This window comes from Oxyura jamaicensis, chromosome 28 (genome assembly GCF_011077185.1).
Source record: "Oxyura jamaicensis isolate SHBP4307 breed ruddy duck chromosome 28, BPBGC_Ojam_1.0, whole genome shotgun sequence".
Lineage (NCBI taxonomy): Eukaryota > Metazoa > Chordata > Aves > Anseriformes > Anatidae > Oxyura > Oxyura jamaicensis.
In genome coordinates, this window is record NC_048920.1 from 4,991,870 (window position 1) to 5,013,123 (window position 21,254).

General features: G+C 45.1%; 1 protein-coding gene across 7 annotated transcripts in view; it reads left to right on the forward strand.

Annotated features, from left to right (window-relative positions):
- Positions 1 to 21,103, forward strand: part of DOT1L (DOT1 like histone lysine methyltransferase) — a 74,167-nt gene extending 53,064 nt beyond the window's left edge. For 2 of the 7 annotated variants that reach the window (XM_035348111.1, XM_035348116.1), the window contains 10 exons: positions 539 to 664; positions 1,486 to 1,970; positions 2,219 to 2,342; positions 3,140 to 3,286; positions 4,372 to 4,498; positions 5,913 to 6,526; positions 7,243 to 7,448; positions 8,216 to 8,280; positions 8,757 to 9,728; positions 10,827 to 21,103. In XM_035348111.1, the coding sequence (XP_035204002.1) occupies positions 539 to 664; positions 1,486 to 1,970; positions 2,219 to 2,342; positions 3,140 to 3,286; positions 4,372 to 4,498; positions 5,913 to 6,526; positions 7,243 to 7,448; positions 8,216 to 8,280; positions 8,757 to 9,728; positions 10,827 to 11,416 (3,456 nt within the window). In that variant the 3' untranslated portion in view covers positions 11,417 to 21,103. Of the gene's footprint in view, positions 1 to 538; positions 665 to 1,485; positions 1,971 to 2,218; positions 2,343 to 3,139; positions 3,287 to 4,371; positions 4,499 to 5,912; positions 6,527 to 7,242; positions 7,449 to 8,215; positions 8,281 to 8,756; positions 10,642 to 10,826 lie in introns of all 7 variants that reach the window. The other 5 variants (XM_035348112.1, XR_004756361.1, XM_035348113.1 and 2 more) reach the window with 5 other exon arrangements.
- The last annotated feature ends 151 nt before the right edge of the window (positions 21,104 to 21,254 follow it).

A 21,254-nucleotide genomic window follows, 5' to 3' on the forward strand; every position in this document is an offset into this window, starting at 1 on the left:
CCTCCAGCTGCTATAGCTTCTCTGTAACTGAGAAGAATGACTGGAAAAGAATGCAGGTGGTACTTCTTGGAAACTTTTTTTTTTTTTTTTTACTCGTAACCAGATACTGAGATAGCAGTTTGCTGACCTCATCTGTGTCCCTTAAACAGCTGCACAACTGTATGTGGGCTTGTCACTTTATCTGGATCTCTGGCAAAAAAAAAAAGTGTGTACAGCACTTGCTTTGTAGTACCCATAACTCTTACATTTTTCATCTCAGTAACTCAAACTATTAAGTTAGGCAAGGGAATGGAAGTTGTTAGTGAGGCTGGGTGCTAACAGTATATTAAGAAGGAACCAGGCCACCCCCTCCCCCATTAGACAGGGAACACAGGACCCTTTTGTGGTGGTATTTTGCTTAAGCTGAAAGGAGTTTTCAACAGGATAAGAAGTTGCTTGCAGATATCCAGATGAAAGATGTATGCCTTTCACCTTGTACCTTGAGTGGTGTGAAAAGCTGAAAGTTGTCTTTTGATCTGTTTATCTCATGTCTTTGCAGCTTAAAGCACGCTGTGAAGAACTGAAGCTGGATTGGTCAACATTGTCACTGGAGAACTTGCTGAAAGAGAAGCAGGCTCTGAAGAATCAGATTTCTGAGAAACAAAAGCACTGTTTGGAACTGCAGGTACAGAGCAAGAAACGACTCTAGAGTCACCAAGCAGGGTAGCTCCTGGACAAGGGGCCATTTCAGAGTACTTGACTAAATAGGATACTAAGGGATAAGCTAGGTGGCTGGTTTTTCCAGAGATCAATCCTTTTGTTGGGGGAGGGGAGTGTCTGTGAGTAAGCTTGAAGAAAAGAATGTAGATGACTCTTAAAGAAAGCAGATGCTATGCCCTGATTCCCTGGTAATGCTGTGGAGGAAGGAATCATGCCTTATCATTAAACATTATTTAAAAAGCATGACTGGCTTTTTTTTTTTTTTTAAAAAAAAAAAGTCTTGCTTGTTAGCATAATATGTGGCTTCATGGTAATGTCTTCTGTGTGCTCTGAAGTCTCAGTTCAGGAATCAGATCCCACAGAATGACACCATAGTGAAAAGAAATGAAACTCCCGTGACTGAAGAACTTTTTCTTCCTTGTGAAGTTAATTCTAAAGCTAATCCAGCCTTTTTGCTGGATGCCTAGGCAGGGAGTGACCTTTTCCCTCAATGACTGACAATATTGAGTTACTTCGTATTCTCTATAGACATTAAGGATACTTTACATTTGATTCCAAAATGTAAGAGATGTTTTCTAAGCGTGTGAGCCATTCCCCTTCCCTGCACTTTTTGGTCTCAAACTTGTAATAGCACATTGAAATTTGTTCCTCAAATTGTGGGTCACTTGTTTTGCATTATTCCCAGAAATGGGAATTTGTTCTGATAAGCATATCAAGGCAAAGCTCCATGATGTGATAGAATTGTTAAGTGTGGTCTTTAATCATTGTCCTCCTCTTCATTTAAAGATCAGCATTGTGGAACTTGAGAAAAGTCAAAGACAGCAGGAGCTAATGCAGCTGAAATCATATACGCCGTCTGATGAGTCACTGTCAGTACAGCTACGCAATAAAAACCATATGAGCCGTGATCCTGAGGCTGATCATGGCAGGTTCCAACTGGAGCTTGAATGCTCTAAATTTCCTATGCCCCACATCAATGGCATGAGCCCTGAACTGTCCATGAATGGCCATGCTACTCCCTATGAAATCCATAATAACACTTTTAGCAGGCCGTCCTCCAAGCAGAACACCCCTCAGTACACGACTTCTCACCTGGACCAAGAAATAGTACCTTGTACCCCAAACCACAGCAGCAGACAGAAGGCAGACAAGATGACGAGCTTGTCCTTACCTGACTATACCAGGTTTTCCCCAGCTAAAATAGCACTAAGGAGACACTTGAATCAAGACCATGCAGTCAATGGAAAAGCAACAACTAATGAGATACAGAGGTGAGAGTGATCATTTCCTAGGTTGGGAATGGAGGGGTTTGTTTATTTTAATAAGTGTTTTATTCGTATTGTGGAAAAATATTTCTAAAAGCGGAGTTTTGTGTACGTAAAAGTTTTGTCTCAGCAAAACCTGCAGTGCTAGCTGATCAGGTAAACAAGGTTGTATGGTACCTGGAGTTTGGTATGGGAATTCCTGGCAAAACAAAAGTAGTTAGATTTATATTCTAATGATCCTACATCTGTTCTAGAGCTGACCACGTCAAAGAGAATGGCCTTACGTATCCAAGCCCTGGCATTTCAAATGGCATAAAGCTGAGTCCTCAGGAAACTCGGCCCTCCTCCCCAGCGGCCTTACCAGTTGCAAGCGAGAAGGTAAAAGATTTGCTTTTGCTTGAATTCAGAGACTTCACACCTTGTAGAACAAAAAGAGTTGGCCAGACTAGGAGAAGCAGATGTGCTTGGTCAGCTTGGCATGGAAAATAATATAAATTACAGTAGGTGTGGTGCAATAAAAAAGAGGAACTGGCTAGAGGAAGAGAAAATACGGTGCTCGTGAAAGGCATGCTTACCTTTGAGTCACTGGTTTGCATGTGAGCTGTGCCAGTAATGCAGTAGGACTTTTTTGATCTGGTGTGAGTGTACTTTGATTTGAAAACTAGGCTGTCTTTTACGTTTTTTTTTTTTTTAAAAAGTCCACATTGGTCCTGCCATGAATCCTATTGGTGCTCGTTTCAGAGCAAGCAGGTGCCCTCCCACAGGAGGTGACCATGGAAAAATTTCTGGCTACTCCATTTTCTGTGTACAGAGGACGTCAAGATATGAATTCTGTTATATGAGTGTTTTTCACAGAGCTGTAACAAAGACACGAGGAAATGAGCTCACCTCAGACATCCTTTTCCTTATGCTTAGGGGCAGTAGTAGCTTTAATTTATATATTTATGCTGTTGGATATTGTTACCAACATCAGTCTACTGGGACAACAAAGCTGCTCCATGCATGCCCTGTCTTTACTATATAGTCGTCGCTCTTAATCATGTAATTCTCAACGGGGGGGGAGGGAGGTGGGAGGGAAAGGACAAAATATAAATGAGCAAGTTACCATTAGTTTAGGATGTCTTTTCAGTAATAGCTTGCAGTTGAGAACATTACTTTCTCTTTTGCATTTGCAGGGTTTAAGAGAGAGAACTTCTGTGAGTAATGGAGAAACTATCACCAGCCTACCTATCAGTATTCCTCTCAGCACAGTGCAGCCCAATAAACTCCCTGTTAGTATCCCTCTGGCCAGCGTAGTCCTACCTAGCCGTGTTGAGAAGGTGGTGAGTAAGGGATCATCAACGCTTTCCATGCCTAACTAAAATCACATTGGGCAGTAATGGGGTGCTGTGCACCAGAATCCATAGTGGGCTGCTAACCTTGAATGTCTAGTGCTTCGGGGGAGGCTGCTGTTGGGATGCATCCTCTTGTCTCCTAGTCATGCTCTAGATTTTTGCTCCTGTGTCTGTGGTGGTGTTTCAGCCAGGAAGGAAAATAAAGTGCGTGCCTCAAGAGGTCATAGTCTGAATGTTTGGCTTGGTGGAAAAGGTGCAGCATCTGAGAGTTTATGGCACTGGGAGCCAAGGATCCCATATGTCAACTTGTTCTTAGCCCTTGCCTTGTGGCATTACCCTGGGAGACAAATTCTGCCTCAGCTTGGTCATAGATAAATTGTTGATCTTTGTGTCCTAACTGTGTGGGACGAACCTGAACAGTACCTTTAGGTTGTCATTGCTACTGTGAGAATGACTGCTCTGTAGCCGACTTCTCAGGTATTTTAGTAGAGAACCTTTGGGACCATCTCTTTGAAATCCTGATTAGCTCATTCTGCTTTCAGTGGCAGAGGAGTTTCAAAATGACTGGTCCAGTTTCTCACAAACGTTTGTCATTGTTTATTCAGCCTATCATTTCTCAACCGTTGTGCCTGCTTTCAGGAAAACACCACCCTCAGACATTGTACCAGAGAACATAGTCTAATGTGTTTCATGTTCAGTTTGGGGTAGTTTGGAGCTTTGTGAGTATAGGCTTGGGGACGTGATACAACCATTTGTTTTCTTTCTGCCTGTAAAACAGTGCGTTGAGGCATTTGCTCTCTGATCACAGTGCAGTTCTGCATCTAAACCTTCTGGAACAATGAGTCTGTTCTCTAATTGGATGGTATCAGACGGGTGCTAGATACTATCACAGTGTAATCACTACTCGGTTTTGTCCCCTATGCTGATCTATGTTTATTGAAAACGAGATAAATCTAAGACATTTAGGAAGTAGAACCACTAATCTGTAATCTACTGATGCATGTAAATTTTGTTCTAACTAGTGACTTTTCAGTATTCTTCTTGTACTAATATTCCTCTTTCTGTCCCCACAGAGAAGCACACCTAGCCCAGTTCATCAGAGCAGAGACTCATCAACACTTGAAAAGCAGATCGGTGCTAGTTCTCATAATGGTGTAAGCAATGCTGCTGGAAACAAGCCACTGGCTTTGGCTACCTCAGGTAACGGCCTCATCTACGTGAAGGTGTGCTGTCTCATCTTGACAGCAGCTGCAAATGCACGCGTCTGAGTTTTTTCTGAGCGCTTCTCAGGTCTTTCAGAACAGTACAGTGCTAGGTAAATGTGTGTTTTGTAATGAGAGCAAAGAATCAGAGGTGGTGATGTTCTGAGACTGTCAAAATTGTGCCTACAGCTTGGATGCGTTTTAGTACAGAGTATTAGTTTGACCTGTTTTTATCTGAACTGCAGTACCTTGCAGTTGAAGTAAGTAGTTGGTTTTGTAAACTCTTCTAAGTGGATTAAGAGATTCCTATCTCTACAGTGTTGCAAACCAGTAAAGTGTTTTTCATAGTATGAACTGATCTGGCTTTAAAAATTCTATTTTTCAGGATGGTGGAGTTTTTTTTTTTTTAATAGCAGAATTAATTTATTTAAGCAAGTCACAATGGTGTCTCATGAGCATTTGTAAAGGCATGAGTATCTGGGTAGGAAGAAATGTCAATAAGGGAGAGGGTAGGGATACCTTTAAGTACAGACATTGCTTCTGAACTTACTCATCTGTTGAAATTGTGGCTTTTAGCTGTTCGGAGTATGGAAATGTTGTGGACCGAGAAAAGTAGGTTCTGGTATACAGAAGCTGTTCTACAGCTGATCCCTCATCAGAGTGCACTTGTTCTTAATGTTTATCACCTTGAGGGGCTTCTGTTGTTTCTAGCATCTGTTTTGCAAAGAAGGGCTTGGCTGCAATTTTCTATAAAACCAAATAAATGTTAAACAATAATAATACTGTGTTCCCTTGTACCCATTTCATTTAGGCAGCCCAGAGGCAAGGCCTTACTAGAGCACTAAACCCATTTATGATATGCCATGACAAATACTTAATCCCCTTTCCAAGCTTCTTCCCATGTGCCACAATTTCTTTGAAGATCCCCTGTCACTTCCTAAGCCACAGCCTTTTGTCTAGTTTTGAGTAGGAGGTGGGCTGTATAGATGACAGTCCCTTCTTTTTTTGAGGAAGAAATGGACTGAAATTGCTGATCTTATTTCCTTGATGATAGGAAGGAGTTCAGAGTAGAGGAGCCCTGATTTCAGAAGGTGTAGGTATTCAAAAGAAACTTTCACATGAGTTCCATTTAAATACAGTATAGAGCACAGGATATCTCCATATAACATTAATTTTCCTGATTTGGGAAAAGAGTAGTGAAAATAATTAACACCTAACTGGAACCATCAGCACACAGAGCCATCTTCTCAACTGCACAATGTAAAAAGCAGCTGCGCAGTTTCCCATGTAGTACACGGCTGCTGGCTGATCGAACACGGGTAGAGCTGAATCTACTCCCAGCCATCCCAGAAATCTAGCACTGTGAACTATCACTCAGCAGAAGCAATGATGTATACTTTCCCTTTCAACAGGTTTTTCTTACTCTTCTGGCTCCGTGGCAGTCAATGGAAATCTTACAAACAGTCCAGCCCATCTTAACCATAGTGTTGATCAGGCAGCTCTGGACGACTCTGGGAGTCTGTTTAACTCAGTAGGGTCTCGGAGTTCCACTCCACAACATCCTTTGCTAATGATGCAGTCAAGGAACTCTGGGCAAAACTCCCCTGCTCACCAGCACTCAACAAGCCCCAGGTTAAATGGCACCTCCCAGAGCCTGGTAGGGGTATTGCAGTATGCAGATGCTCAGAAGATGTTTGCCGAAGGAACAAAGGGGGATCTTCAGTCTGATGCAGCGTTTTCAGATCCTGAGAACGAGGCCAAGAGAAGAATCATCTTTACAATCTCTCCTAATACAGGACATGTAAAACAATCCCCTTCCAACAAGCACAGTCCTCTGCCCGCGAGCGCTCGGCTGGACTGCGGCCAAGCACACGCGCAGGATGGGAAGAAGCGAGGCCGGCGGAAGAGATCCTCTACTGGGAATCTCAACGGGAACTCCGGGGTCTCCCCTAAACGTAAATCCTTACCCACTATGTCTGGACTCTTTACTCAACCATCAGGTTCACCGCTCAATATCAACTCCATGGTAAGGACAAAAACGAAGAGCTCAAGCAAAAGAGAAGGGCCTGGGAAATCTCTTTGAATTAGAAATAAGCTTCCACTGCTTTATTATTTGGCATACCCTCAGGTTGTCACAGTGCTAGTAGCTAGAACTGGAGTGTAGACCTTTTGTGGAAACAGCCCGTCTAGGAGGCAAGAGAATTGCTGAAAGCTGGTGAACTGTTTTAGAACAGGTAGAACATCTCTGAGTTCTTTCTGTCAGAGCATTAAAAATTAAAAGTAATTAATTTTCTTATGACAAAGAGCTTGTTTTTGCAGTGAAGTTGATTTTTTTTTAGTCTGTAGATTAAATATTTTGAATATATTTTAAGCTAAGATTGACTAAATAGCTTGCATGCCAGAAGCATATGGCATTCTCACATTAATAAGCCAGCTATACAAGTTCTGTTCATGTGATCCTGCAGTGGTAGTTTGAAAAGAAATGTGATTGTCCCATGTCTTCATTTCTGTGTTTAAACATAAAATCAAATAATGAAAATATTTTTCCAAGTTACATTAAAGCTTTCATCCAGGGTGCTCTAGTGCAAGATGCTGGAGTATAACAATGGCAGCGCTAAACAAGCAGCTGTTGGCGTATCCTAACGCTGAGCAAGTTAAGCCCGCTCTTGATATCCTTAACAAGATGCCTTGTTTCTAAAGGGGTTCTCTCATCCATAACTGCTTTCTTTCCTTCTTGCCCAGGTCAATAACATTAACCAGCCTTTAGAAATAACAGCCATTTCTTCTCCTGAAAACTCCCTGAAGAACTCTCCTGTTCCTTACCAGGACAATGACCAGCCTCCGGTATTGAAAAAGGAAAAGCCCCTCATTCAGACCAATGGTGTTCATTACTCTCCCCTAACGTCAGATGAAGAGCAGGGATCTGAAGATGAGCACAATAGCACCAGGTGAATATGCAGGCATAGGTTTCAGGATGAGATTTCTCGGGAAGCTGATAAAAGTGCAATAAACAGGAGAGGTGTGTTTGTTAAGCTGTCTTTGTTCCCTTTGCTTGGAGACTGATTCCATTATGCCAAGCCTCTTGTGAGACTGAAATTGTGAATAGGGAAGGTTTTTCAGCAGCAGTACTTGAATGTGGGAATCTATTCTTCTTGCTGCGTTTGCAAGGCTGACAGAGTCTGGCCTCTGAAAGAATTAGCATAGAAACTATTTGTTTTTACTGTGGTGCTTGTAGGAGTACTGAGGCCAAGTGTGTAATTTTTAACTAAGAATCTATCTCCCTCTCACTCCCAGTTTCAGCTTGGTTCAAAATTCTTCACTTCCTACCCCAAACTGATAATGCGTTATTCTGAAAACGGAGTACTTGCCACGCTTTGCTGGCCTGTGAGGTGCAGTGACTTTATTTTTGCTCGAGGTGCTGGAATAAAAACCACTATAGAAATGGGAGCAACAGCCAACGTCTTGTTGTGAAAGAGCAGCAATGAAGTTCTCTGAACATGCACTAATCTTGGCAAAGAGCACAAATTCTGTAATAGCTTCTAGTTAGTGCTTGGTGGATTATTCTAGTGCTTTTAAGTCCCTTTAGTAACATGCAGTTTTCTAGGTGACTTGGCTTTAGTCCACTGTTAAGAAATGAACCTGAGGGAGATACTAAGGGTAAATGTGCAACAAAAAGATTGCAGTGAGTGCTATAACCTTTTTATTTTCCCACTAGAATTGAGAGGAAAATTGCAACAATATCATTGGAAAGCAAATCTCCGCAGAAGACTGTAGAAAATGGTAAGTGTAGGGAATGTTAATTAGTTGTTTTAATGGTTGGGCTTGGGAATGGGTGGCTGCCACTGACTGACGTTGTTATCAATAGCAGGCCTTTCTGTGCTGTTAAGCAGAGTGCAGTTCTGCCAGGGCTTTGCATCATAGTAATTAAGACAGATGGCTGATAATTACAGATCTTGGGTCAGTCTTTTTGGTAGTCATAGGTCATGAAAGATTTGACCGGTTGTTTTTCACTAAGTCAGGGTTTGGGGAGGGTTCTGTAGTGCAAAGGCTGAGGAAAGAGTAAATCAGCGTTCTCAAACTTGTTCAGAGCCTTAAGCTAAATTTGGAGGATTTTTAGATGACTTGTCAAGTCTTTCTGCCTTTGGATGAGAAAGAGAATTAAAGACTGATAAAAAATATGGTTGTTGAAGGAAAAAACAAAACTGATCAGATTCAACGAAAGCTGCTTTTTGATATTTATAATCCTTTCTTTCTAGGTGGCAGCTTATCTGGGAGGAAACAAGCACAAACCAACGAGAACATGAACAGCAGTAAATGGAAATCTACTTTTTCACCAATATCTGACATCAACCTGACCAAAACTACAGACAGTCCCTTGCAGTCGGTTTCATCCCTGAGCCAGAATTCGTTGTTTGCCTTCAGGCCGTCCTCTGAGGACAGCCTAGCCATTGACGCCAAGATCACAGCACACACGAGGAAAAGCATTGCCATGCCCTCGTCTGGGGCAGACGGGCTCAGCCCTAGTACAAACTCCACCAACGGATTTGTGTACAATGGTGGACTGTCAACTGACATCGGTTTACACAGCTTTATTGATGGTGCTTCTCTTCCGCACAAGGCTTCAGACGTGACGACTTCCAACTGCTCCCTGGGTTTTCAGTCGCAGCGAAGCAAAGATGTGGGGATATCGGAAACAAATCCGTTTTTGAACAAGAGGCAACTTGAAGGCCTCAGTGGCACGAAAGGAGAAGACTTAAATCGGTCAGGGGTCAAAAGCAAAGAGATGAGTGAAATAAGCATTCGTACTGGGGGTTCTTTAGAAAAAAACTCTTTGCAGCATAACGGAAAGGTCGGCAAAGGAAGGGACCGAGATGTGGAGTTTAAAAACGGCCACAACCTTTTCATTTCTGCTGCTGTTTCGTCTGGTGGCCTTCTGAATGGTAAAAGCCTTTCTACTGCTGTTTCTTCAGCAGGCAACCCAGCATCTTCTGTGCAGACGCACCATCCTTTCCTAAACACTTTGACCACTGGATCACAGTTCCCCCTTGGCCCCATGGCCTTGCAAGCAAACCTCAACTCGGTGACAAATTCCTCAGTATTGCAGTCCTTATTTAATTCGATGCCAGCTGCTGCCAGTCTGGTCCACGTGTCATCAGCTGCAACCAGACTGACTAATTCTCACACTATGGGGAACTTCTCTCCTGGGGTTACAGGTGGAACAGTTGGAGGTAGGCAGAACTCTTTCTCTGGTATAAGACAGGGCCTAAAGGAAAGTCTGACACTGCCTCTCCAGGGGTGAGACCCTTTCACTTCTGCAGGATGTGGAGCAAATCTCTCCCACATAACCAGTCTCTCTTCTCTCTCGGAAATGCTAGGATGAGTTCATTTCCCCACAGTGAAATCCCATGAGCTTTGTCTACTAGATGATCTTGTTGTATCACCTTAATGAAAGAATACACCCAGACTTTGTGAATTCATAATGTATGCTTGTTCAGATGTTGCTGTGTTGGAACCAACTTAGGTCCACCTGCAGGTAAAAGATTTAACTTGTTGTGTTACCAAGCTAAGGATCTCTAACTTGTCAACTTGAGTTAAGGTTGAGATTAGGCCTTGAATGGATTTAGTGTGATCCAGGAAGAGCAAAACCTCACTGTCTCTTCAGAGGAAATGGTGTTGGGAATTGTGTAGCATTCACACTCTTGAATGGACATGAAGAGCATTTCTTTGCCAGGAAGCGCAATGCCATATGCAGCTTGCACTTCTGGGATTCTGCACAGGCTTGGCTTCTGTGGTCCAAACTGGAGACGAGCTGGCAGGACTACAAGATAATCTGAACCTGCCATTACTAAATGTCAAAGGCAGTTTTTTTTACCTGTCCATAATCATTCAGGCACCATGTCGGGAAATCCTAACTCTCACATCTCAGCATGTAGATTTGCTGGAAATGCAATCTCCCCTCTGCTGCCCTGTAAGTGGGAAAGCAGGAGGGTGGGGAGGGAAGAGCAGCAGTTTTGAGTCTTCAGATAAACAACTCTAGAGGCCACGTAATCTCATCAAAAGTCTGCCTGTGTGATATAGAACTGAGAGTTCTTGGGTCTGACTGTTTGTCCTCGTGGCATTTAGAGGTTGGCAGTAGGAAAGGTAAGTGAAACCTTTTGTACCTCCTGGCCTGCACCATTATCTCTCATTGCTTGCTGCCTTCTCATGCTGCATATTTTTGTATGGGGCCATAACTACTATAATTTTGCTTTATTTTTGTTTCTCTTGTCACTTGCGACTGTACAAAGCCCATCTGTTGAAGCTGAGTTTTTCTCTCCTGTTTGCAGGTATTTTTAACCATGCGGTGCCTTCTGCCTCCTCTCCTCATCAATTTGGAGCCAGTTTCAGCAGCAGTGCTGTCTCTAGCAGCACAGTGCTAAGCTTAAACCCTCTGCAGGCTGTTGCCAGCACGTCATCCTCATCCTTCCCACCCCCCTCCTCTAATTTAGTAACATCTAGTGAGAATAGATCTGCTCAGCACCTCAACAGAGCGCCAGTGCAATCTGTTTTCCATTCACCCCCGCCCCCTCCTAACGTTTCCTTGCCCCCACCTCCTCCATTACTTGCTTCTAACCCTGAGCCTGCGCTTCTGCAGAACCTGCCATCTCTCCCACCTGGCGATGCTTTTTTGCCATCCTCTTCTGCTGCTTCTGTCCAATCTGCTAATGCTTCTTTGTCTATTAAGCTAGCCTCTCTCCAGCACAAAACCTCCCGCCCCTCCTTTACAGTCCATCACCCGCCTCTGCCCCGCTTGGCGCTGGCACAGTCCGCGCCCATGATCACGCAGTCCAACGCAGCTGGCACATCCGCTATGTGGGTTACACTTGGCATGCAGTCTCCTTATGCTTCGCACCTTTCTGGGGTTAAGCCACGATAAAGAGCTTGCTTAGCTAACAGTTCTTATTTTGTAAGGTAAGGCTAGAGGGAAAAAAAAAAAATCAGGAGTTTTGTGCAAGATGCTGAATGATGCTTCTTCCTTTTCAGAGACAGGGTGGGGATGGGCTCTGTGAAACAAACCTGAAATGTGGGAAGCAAATAATGTGACGGCAGAGGGTGAAGAGGCTTAATGCTCTCTGTTCTGGGAGTCAGGATTTCTCGACAAGGAGTGCTCACAGTGGTAACTCTGGTCTGTCTCATCTGACATTAGGATTATGTTCAGGTTGGGATCATTTCTTGAAAATGTTTACTTCTGAAGATCAGTTATCAGGAGGAAGTTCTATTTTTAAGTAAGGTTTTTATGCAGTTATTGGCAGTGGTTGTTGCCTACTTTGATTCCCCTTGTCCTCTTCTTGCCTTCCAACACAGACTGTTGCTTCTTCCACAAGTCCATGTTTGCATAGCATTAGGATGCGTGATGCTGCTGCTTTGTGACTCTGGCAACGTGGTGGTCTTGTTTTCATTGTCAATCAATAACAGCTGCTCTCAGTCTGAAGTTAAAAAATCTCCAGGTTACAAGCTGCAGCTTTGTCTTGGAGTGCAAATGCACTGGTCTTGCACTGCAGTTAACGTGCCCCCTGCATTACTGGAAAACACAACCACAGGTAGCAAAGCGTTATAATCTGAATTAGAATAAACCAAGAAGACCTTGTTATCTGCACACTGCAGCGTTACTGGACTTGACTGCTAGGGCTAACAGTAACAGTCTCCATCAGATGCTGTATTTATGCTCATTTGGCAATTACTGACTTTCTGGGTAGACGTGAATGAGATGATAGGGAACATGCAGGGTTCACTGCGGTCCGTGCTTCATAAGGGCTGGGGCTGCAGAAGAGAGGAGGGTCTCTGGAGATTGTGCGTTTTTACCGAAGCAGTATTTAATGCCTTTAGAGCAGCTCCAGAATAAAGTGTACCACCACAGAGTTGGGTACTGTTGTTATGAAAATACTCTGTGGCATCGTGATGTAACAGCTCGTGACTGCAAAGTTAAATCAGTATGTTAGGGCCCAGAGCTTGCTCCATGCTTTTCTTGTAGGTCTTTGATGTTGTTGCTGTTCGCTGATACCAAAGCTACATAAAATCTATGGTTGGATACTTTGCTGCTTATAAAACATATGCCTCAATTACAATATACCTGAGAGATTCTTTTGACTGTGCATTGTTTATAGTGTCTTCATCATGTAATTGCTTCACAGACATGAACTTAGTCTCATTAGGCTTTTGTGAGGCAGGTAAGTATCCCCTCCGTCCTTCTGTATGAGAAGTGAGGGCGAGGAGTTCAGTGATGTCCCTGTGTGCCTGCAGGGTGACAGGACGATGGGGTCACAGGGTGGGCTTGGAAGACCCTGGTTAGAAACAAGCTCGGGGCCAAGGCCGAGGAGGATTAGGTGTGGGGCTTTGTACACCTGAGCGACTCGGGAGAGCCGTGTGGAAGTCTGATGAAGCCTTACCTGGAGTGGGTGTCATGCTGGGCTCGACTCCATGCCATCGTATGTGGTGGGTCCTGCCACAGCAAGTCTCGGAGCAAAATAGGCAAGGCACAAAAGTGAAGTTCAGCGCAAGGCAGCTGGATGTGTAAAACTGGGCTGTGGAGCAGAGGGGCAGAAGTAATGCTCCTAGGAGATGGTTTGTGAGACAAATGTATCGTAGTAGAAGTCCTGTTCCATGTGACATAGGTGAAATATTTGAGTATTTTCATTGACCTTAATCTGAACATGTGTGTTTGAAGAAATAAGGCTGAAATTTGGAACGGGACTAAAATAATCTTTGTTTCTTCTAACGTTTCTTCCCCAAGGTAGTAACAAATGCAAAGCGGATTAGTGTGTGCTAAAAAAAAGTGAGGTCCCGAGTGGGAGAACGAATGCTTTTTTTCCTCATTCATTGAGGTCAGTCACACAAGGACAGAGTTGAACACGGTTGAACACTGGAAGCGTCCTGTCTGATTGTGGTTGGGTCAAGACAAGAAATGTGCCTTCTTCACTGGCTGATGAGGTCTCGGAGCAGTGTAGAAATAATTGATGCATCTAACACACTAGATTTTGTCACTTATTTAGATGAGTCTCTTCCTCTCCTCCTGTTGTGCAGGTAACTAGGATTTCTACCTCAACCCAATGTGACCTATGCAAGGACAACGTGGACCAACTTCACTCGGCTTCCACTGAAAGGTGCTCACCTGGCCTGTGCAGGGGTTTCTACTCTCTTACTACTGGACAAAACAAAAACCTAAAAAGACCTAAACAACAGAGAAAATATTTACTGTGAATCTGAGTAAAAAAGAAAAAAGGAAGAAAAAAATAAGGCAAAAGAAATGCCTAAGGCTCCAGTTTGTATTGTTGATAGTTTAGGTAAAGTATTTATCTTTTTTTAAAGCGAAAACAGTTTTGACTTATTTTATTCCACCTAGAGTCATAAATACAACTTACGATTAAATTCTTGGAATAATTAAGGACTGGCACACCAGCAGAGATGTAAAGAGCCTCCTCTCGGTGCTATTTCATCCGTCAGAACTGTGCCTCTAGTTTGAATCCTTGGTGCTGAATTTGGAGGGTTGACCAATGCCAAACCCAGTTCTCAGAAAGGTCTGCATTTTATTTATTCAACTTACTCTGTTCATATACCAAAATCCACTTGGTTTACAGCAGTGTGAGCTACAGAGAAACGGCAGTCTTTGATCTGGTGTTTTGCTTTAATGTGAACTGAACCAGGCGCTCTGTTAACTGGGTGGTTTTTAATTGTGTTCATTACAAACTAGAACTCACTACTCCCCCTCTGGAGTGGCAGCTAGATCACCTGGGGCAGCCCAGGTGAGCTCAGCCAAGGCAGGCACAGTTTGAACAGAAGGAATTCAAGTCCTGCCCCATTCAAACTACTTCACTGGGCCATTTGCAGTTGCTGGTGGCACTCAAGTCACTGTGAATTTTGGTAGCTAGTCTGGTAACTTGTTTTGGGATGTCATTGGCATATGAACAGGGTCCATAATCACTGGTATTGGTCAGGCCCTTTTTAATAACATTGGGAAGACTGAACATAGTGCTTCTGTACTGGTGCAGGTAGCAGATTATCTCAGCTTGTTGTTTTTGTTGCAAGTACAATGTATTTTGTTAGTAGAGTTTTGATACTTGATTCAGAAATGGCTTAGATGTGTACATTTACTGACTAAGTGCATTTTGCTTTTGTATTTCTTTGCTTTAAGTAGATCTAAATGGTAGTTCACAAAAACACCACAATCTAGCTTACCGTGCTGCCACACTATCAAACTGGTGCATTTAATTGTATTGTGACTTGGTGTTCTGTGTACAGAAAGTGCCGCCCCGAGCAGCGGCTGTATTTTATAGAGATGTGATGAAAATTTATAAATTTCATATACTTTATTTCATTTATTTTTAGACTGTACAGTGCACAGTGAACTTGTAAAAACTTATTTATTCAAGTGCACAAAATGAGGAGAAATATAATCCATTATATAGACATCACCCTGGTCTGTAGTTCAGACTGGACCAAGCACCAATAAAGGAAACTACAGTAACAGAAGGGGAATTGCAACAGCAAAATGACTAGAAGAAAAACACGTTTAGGCATTGGGAAACACCTGCCCAGGTGCTCTGAGGGACAGCATTGATTGCTCTGCCTGAGAGGCACTCGCTACCCTTAAATCCCTTCTAGGTCCCTGGTGCTCCGTAAAGAGTCTCCAGCCTCCAGCAATTGGGCATTTGCCTTAGACTTGAGCCTGCCTCAGCAGGCACCTGACAGAGGGTCCTGGGGTCACAAAAAGCTGGGCTGGGTGCATTGCCTTCCAACTCCTGCCTCTGCGTGTGGAGGAGGGGAGGTAGCTCGGCCCTTGCGTGCTTTCCTGCTGTCTGATCTGTGAGTGCTGCGCTGGCCATGCTCAAGGGAGTGGTGGGAAGAGGTGGCGGAGCAGCTCCTGCCCTCTGCAGATTTCAGTTAGACCCTTTTCTCTGTACCTCATCCCTGGCAATCTTAGAGATTTAGTTCAAAGTGTGGTTATTTTGTTGTTTCCTATGTGTGTCTTCCATAGGCAGCCTTTGTGCACAGAAACCGTTGAGCTGATTTTGTTGTCTTACTCATTGGAAAGGGAAGGGATCGGTAGCCCTGGAAATGAGGGGCGTTTTGGAACTGTTTTCTGCTTTGCATGTGGGAGAGGACTTGACAGTGGTGCGCCCTGCTGAGTTATTAGCTGCAAGATGAGAACCTGGAAAAGGGCAAGAAAGCTCAGAGGGCGATGGCTGAGAAACATCCAGTAGCTTCTAGTAGAAGCTGTACAGAGTTAATGTCCTGGAATCCAGGAAGACAATGTAACCCAGATGTTTTGCAGCTGGGAGTTGGGCAGCTCCAGCTTCATCCAGATCCTTGGCTAACTGAAAGCTGCAGAGCTGCCTTAGCATCCTCCTGGCAAACAGCAAGGTGCTCCAGTCTTGGAAGGTGGGTTGTGCATGAGCAATTGCTGGAGGGGCAGTAGCCTTAATTACCCCCCCCCCCCCCCCTTTTTATCCCAGATGTGAAAGATGAGGACTGACCAAACCAGCATTCCCTAGGCCTCTTATCCCCCCCACCTTCATCTCAAACCAGCAAAGGCATCCAGCAAGAGAATTCATTCTGTACAGGGAGGCTTCACATCAGTTCACACCTGAGATGCTCGCAGGACGCTGGCAGAGATGCCTGCTTGGAGGAGGCATCCTCCTGGCATGCCTGGCTCCTGGCACTCTCCTGCAGCTGAAGAGGGTTGGCCAGGTGCTTGCTGCAGGAATGATGTGCTTTGCGTTCAGTGTTCCAGAAATCAGTGCCTGGGAGCAGCCAGAGCAAAGGCTGGGCACAGTTTGTCATCTGCTCTCCCGTGCATGTTGGAGAAAAGCGAAATCCCCCTTTCCATCAGTGCCGCTCCCCGGAGCAGGTTGCCCTTGGGTCTCTTTGCGAAGTGCTGGATGCTTTGGCTCTGGATGGCCTGCTGTGCTCTGTGGCAGGGCTCTTTCGCAAGCACTCGTTGGAAATCAGCAGCGTGAGCCTGCTTGCTCCCACCACCTGGGAAAGACGAAACCAGAGGGGGCACAGCTTGTCAGACCCAGGCACAAAGGCTGGAAGGCCGAGCATCCGCTGCAGCCTCCAGGGGCCTGTGGAGTCCAGGCCAGGCCTTCATCTGCCTCTGGGTCATCTCGGTGGTGGCGTTCTCCATGACCTGACACTTCCATCTCGGCAGCCCATCTTTCTGCAGGAGCCCAGAGCTGCCCTGGCCTTGCCAGTATCTTCCACCTGCGCCTGGTGCTGCTGGCACCATCACCTTGCCATGCAGTGCATGGTTGTAGTGAGTTCCCCTCGTGTCCCAGTCTGGTCTAAGTCTTCATCAGAGTCCTTGCTAGGGCATGCTTCCAGGAGAGTGCTGGATAAGCTACGGCGTGTTTGGAGCAGTGCGAGACAGTGGAGGGTTTGGGCTGATGTCTTAATGCTGCTTTATTTGGGAGAAGTCACTGAGGTTGCTATGGGATTTGTTGTCGTCTTCTCCCCTCCCTGATCTTTTGCAGCTTGGCCATAACCTTGAGCAAGTTCAAATTGTTTCTCTTCTGTCTGCAAAATGGTCAGAGCATTTACCTGCTTGCAGGACTGCTGGAGGAGTAGCTCTTTGAGATGTTGGGATCTGATCCATATGGCTACGAGAATGAGACCCTCATGACCCTGATGTATGAGTGCTGTGCCAGAGACTTGAAACCTGTTTTCAATAATTGGAGATACTTCTGAGTCATCAAAGCCAAGCAGCCAGTTCCAGAAAGGAATTCCTTCTGTGTTACCACTTCCTGCCCAGGTCCAGCCGTTTTATGGCCATCACAAATGTTCCTTCTCCTCCATGCTGCTGCTGCCAGCAAGGGACTCATCAGGAAGTCAAAATACATCTTGTAGCACATAATGTTGCCAAAAAAAAATGAAATATCCTGAGCTTTGTGCTGAGCGAAACCTGTGCCCTGCTGCTAAATGTCAGGCTTGGAGAACGACCCTCACGTGCTCTTATTTTGGTGATTTGTTACCTCTGGCTCCTGCTTGCTGGTTCCAGCCCCGAGACCCACTGTGCTGTGAGGCTGGGGGGGGGCTCCAAGAGCATTAAACCTAAACTCAAGTCTTTGCTGCACATTTAGTCACGGAGCAGCAATTCTTCCATTAGCCGGGGGTGTGTGGGGCACCCGCTGTCAGATTTCTCAGCTTTTCCTGTAGCTGAGGGAAAAGGTGGGAAAACATTGCTGGGGGACGTGGAGCCTTGGGTTGCTGGAACCGAGCTTGTGGGCAGGATCACGGGGGGGTTGAGCTGTCCCTGCATTGCCTCTCGTTTGGGTGCAGGCAGGGCTGTTCCCATTAGCAAGGTGTGGATCAGTCTGGCCAACCGTAATGATGGCATTTAGCTCCTCTTAGTTCGGGTTGCAAATGCAGTGGGAGAGAGGTGAAGGGAAATGCTCTTTTAGGGGAAGCTGCCAACACCGGGGAGCACGTTGTGTCCTGGATGCTCATTACACTCAGAGGCAGATGTTAGAGCAGTGTCTCCAGCTGGTTTCTTCGATAGCAGGAACTCGGGGCTCCTTGGCCAGACAAACGCAGAAATCTCTTGTGCTTCCGTCTCATGTCCTTCTTGGTGGCCAGAGCTGTCTCGTCTCGTAGCACGCAGTTTGTGCTCTGCTGTTGGCTGGGCTTGGATGAGCTCTGAGCGTGGGCTTGGCCCGGGTCCTGCCTGTGGCTGGAGGGGGGCAGGCGTGGTGGGGAGGAAGGCGAGTGTGCAGGTTCTGTGATCACAGCTCCGGGTGCTGAAGTGCTGCGGGCAGCTCCCGGAGCCTGGTTGTGAGGGTCTCGGTGAGGCGCTGCTGTGAAACGGGAGCTTGCAGACCCCCAGGATTTGTCACTGCTCGGCCCAAACTTCACCCAACTCAAAGTGTTGAGTAGTTTTTCTTATTATATCTCTGATCAAGCTTGAGCGAGTGACTTTCATTTGAAATCTGCTGCGCAGATGGCATTCAGGCTCTTCCCTTGCATCTCTGGCTCAAATGCTTCAAACCGGAGCGTTGCTTTGGGGCTGCATGGGGTGGCTGCGTGGCTGGGCCTGTACTCGGCTCCTGCCTGCGTTTGCCCTGCTGGGGGGCAAGTTTCTCCTTCTGGGGGGCATTTGCTGCTGTAACTGCAGACATCTGACCAGAGGGCTCTGGGGTGGTCGCTTTGCCGCAGAAAGCTAATGGGAGGGGAGCGAGCTGGGTATGATCCAGATCTGCCTTGCTGGCTGTTACTGCAGTGCTGATAAAAAAAAAAAAAAAAAAAAAAAAAAAAACAGAAGCAGTGGGGCTGCACCAGTGTTTGTGAGATGCTGCTGTGCCCAACGGTGGCTTTGCTCCTGGTGGGGATCAGTGCCTGACCCTTGTCCCAACCTTTCCTAGCACCCTTCCTGCAGAGGAACTTGGGATCTGGGCTTCCCCCTTTGGGAGGTCTCAAATTCCAGAGTAATGAGGCCATGGCAGGGCCGTGGGGCTGCCTCTGGGGGCCTGAGTGGTTTGATTCTTGCTGGGATTGTGTATTTAGAAAGCAGCATCTGCTCCCCAACTCGTTATTTTTCCAGTGGGAAGAGTGCCCTTGCGTGACAGCAGGGCAGGGAGAGTGTCAGTGGATGTGTGGCTGGCATCCACCCCTGGCCAGGCGTAGCTTCACCCACCTGTTTTGTTTGTTTGTTTTGTGGGATGTGGAGTTGCTGTGATCAGTTTGAGGGCCAGCACGCGCTTCCATCTCGTGGCCCCCCTGCGCCAACTCAACCTCTTTGTGACTCCCGTGGCTACGTCCACAGGCCTGGCCCAGCAGTGCTGGGACCCTCAAGAAGCTCCCGCAGCAGGGGCTTGCTGCCGCGAGTCCTTCCCCAATGCGCCGTAGCTGTGGGCAGCTGTGGAATCGGCTCCTTGTATCTCAGAGGCCTTGCACCATAGAGTTGCCACAGTCGAGGTTTTGCCACGTTGCTGGAGGAGGAGGCTGGCAGTCCTGCAGCTCGGCCTCGAGCTGCCCGCCTGCTTTGGGCTCCCCCATTGCCCACGTTGGTCCCGATCCCTGCCGAGCACCAGTGGGGACGCGCCAGGGCTGCCGGCTCTGATGGTTAGGGCTTGATAGTTTGTCCCAGTGCTGATGCAAGGCTGAGCGAGTGTGACCCGTTTGCTTTTTGTGTTGTAATCGGTCCTTTTAATACAGGGTATGGAAACCTAAAGATTCTTGGCAAATATTTTTTCTCAGAAGGAGTTGTCCCAATTTACCAGGTGGTTTTATTGAGAAGTTCTGCTTGTATTGTTTTACCTGAGCCAAAAGCATTAGGAGGACTAAGCTTTGGGAGCTCCCAATGATGATTACTTGAGTTAAGAAATGGATGTTGTACAGTGGACTGCAAACCAACGCGTTTCAAAATCACAATGTTTGGGGAGAAGAAACTAGACAGTGTTTTTGTGAACTATCTTTGCAGCACTGAGGAAAAATCACAAGAATTGGATTTTTTTTGAAGCACAGATGTCTAGCAAGTGTTTGAGTATTTGAAGTTTTTATGGCTGTTAAGGTTTTTCCTCCTTTATTTGCTCCAACATTTCCATAGCTTGCATATCAGGTTTTCACAGAACGATGGATTACCATTTTTTAAAATTTTATTGTGCCATATTTTATTTATCCTTATGCATTATAAATATATAAATACCTATTTAGACTGAATATCACAGTAAAAATGCTATTATTGTGAACTTCAGGGTTTAAACCCAAGGTAAAAAATTGGAAATACTCCTCCAGTGTATTTTCTGTTTGTGATCATCTTTCTGCAGGCGTTTCTTAAGTTCTTACAATTCAAAAATGAAATAACTTCCTAAAATTCAAGGTTTTACAGTACTAACCCTGAAGTTCTCAAGTCTGTGATTTATTATTTTTTTTTTAAGGTACATCTGGTTGCTTTTTCTGGTGCAGTCAAATCATTCTTTAGAAGGGTCTTGTTTCTGGAGTTAATGAGGGAAAAGGTGGAATGGGTCGATCCATCCTGCTTGGCTTTTTTAACCTATTAATCTTTTAAGCGATCAATCTCAAATTAAAAATTGATTTCTTAGGTCTCTGTTCTACTTAAACTTTTTAGGAGTGGGAGCCTGCCCTCGCTGAGTGGGACTTTGATGGGGAAAGCAGTAGATTATGAGGTTGCTGTTGCTCAGGAATTGATTAGTAAACTTTTAACTACTAATAAAAATCCATTTTTCAATGGATTTTTTTAAAAAACATTTTCTTAGAACAGTGATATGGGATGTTTCCTAGTGAATAGGAACTAGTTTATATAATTTAGCCTATTAAACTGAATTATTTAAAATTCAAACTTCCCCTAATTTATCTTTTTTTTTTATATATACCAGTAAGTTGTCCTGTCATTCCTTTCATTCTTCCATAGAACTAGTGTGAATTCTTCTGGTGTGTATATATGTATGTATAATATATATATTTCCATCCTGCCTTTCTAATTCTCCACAATGTAAGAGTTAGTTTTTTCTCCCCTCCCTTCACTTAATTAATTTCTTGTGTCTTTACCTTGATTTGTAATTGAAACAATGCTTTGAAGTTTTGTCTTTATATTAAAGTGTATGTATTTTAATACACCGTACTGTTGTGGAGTTTCACTGCTTCAGCAGGACAGATGTCAGCAGGGGCTGGCAGTTGGTGCTTGTCAGTGGAAGGGAAGCGCCATGGCCTGGGCTGCAGCTCTGGGCAGGGGTCAGGGCAGTCAGACCCCTGCTCCTCCTGAT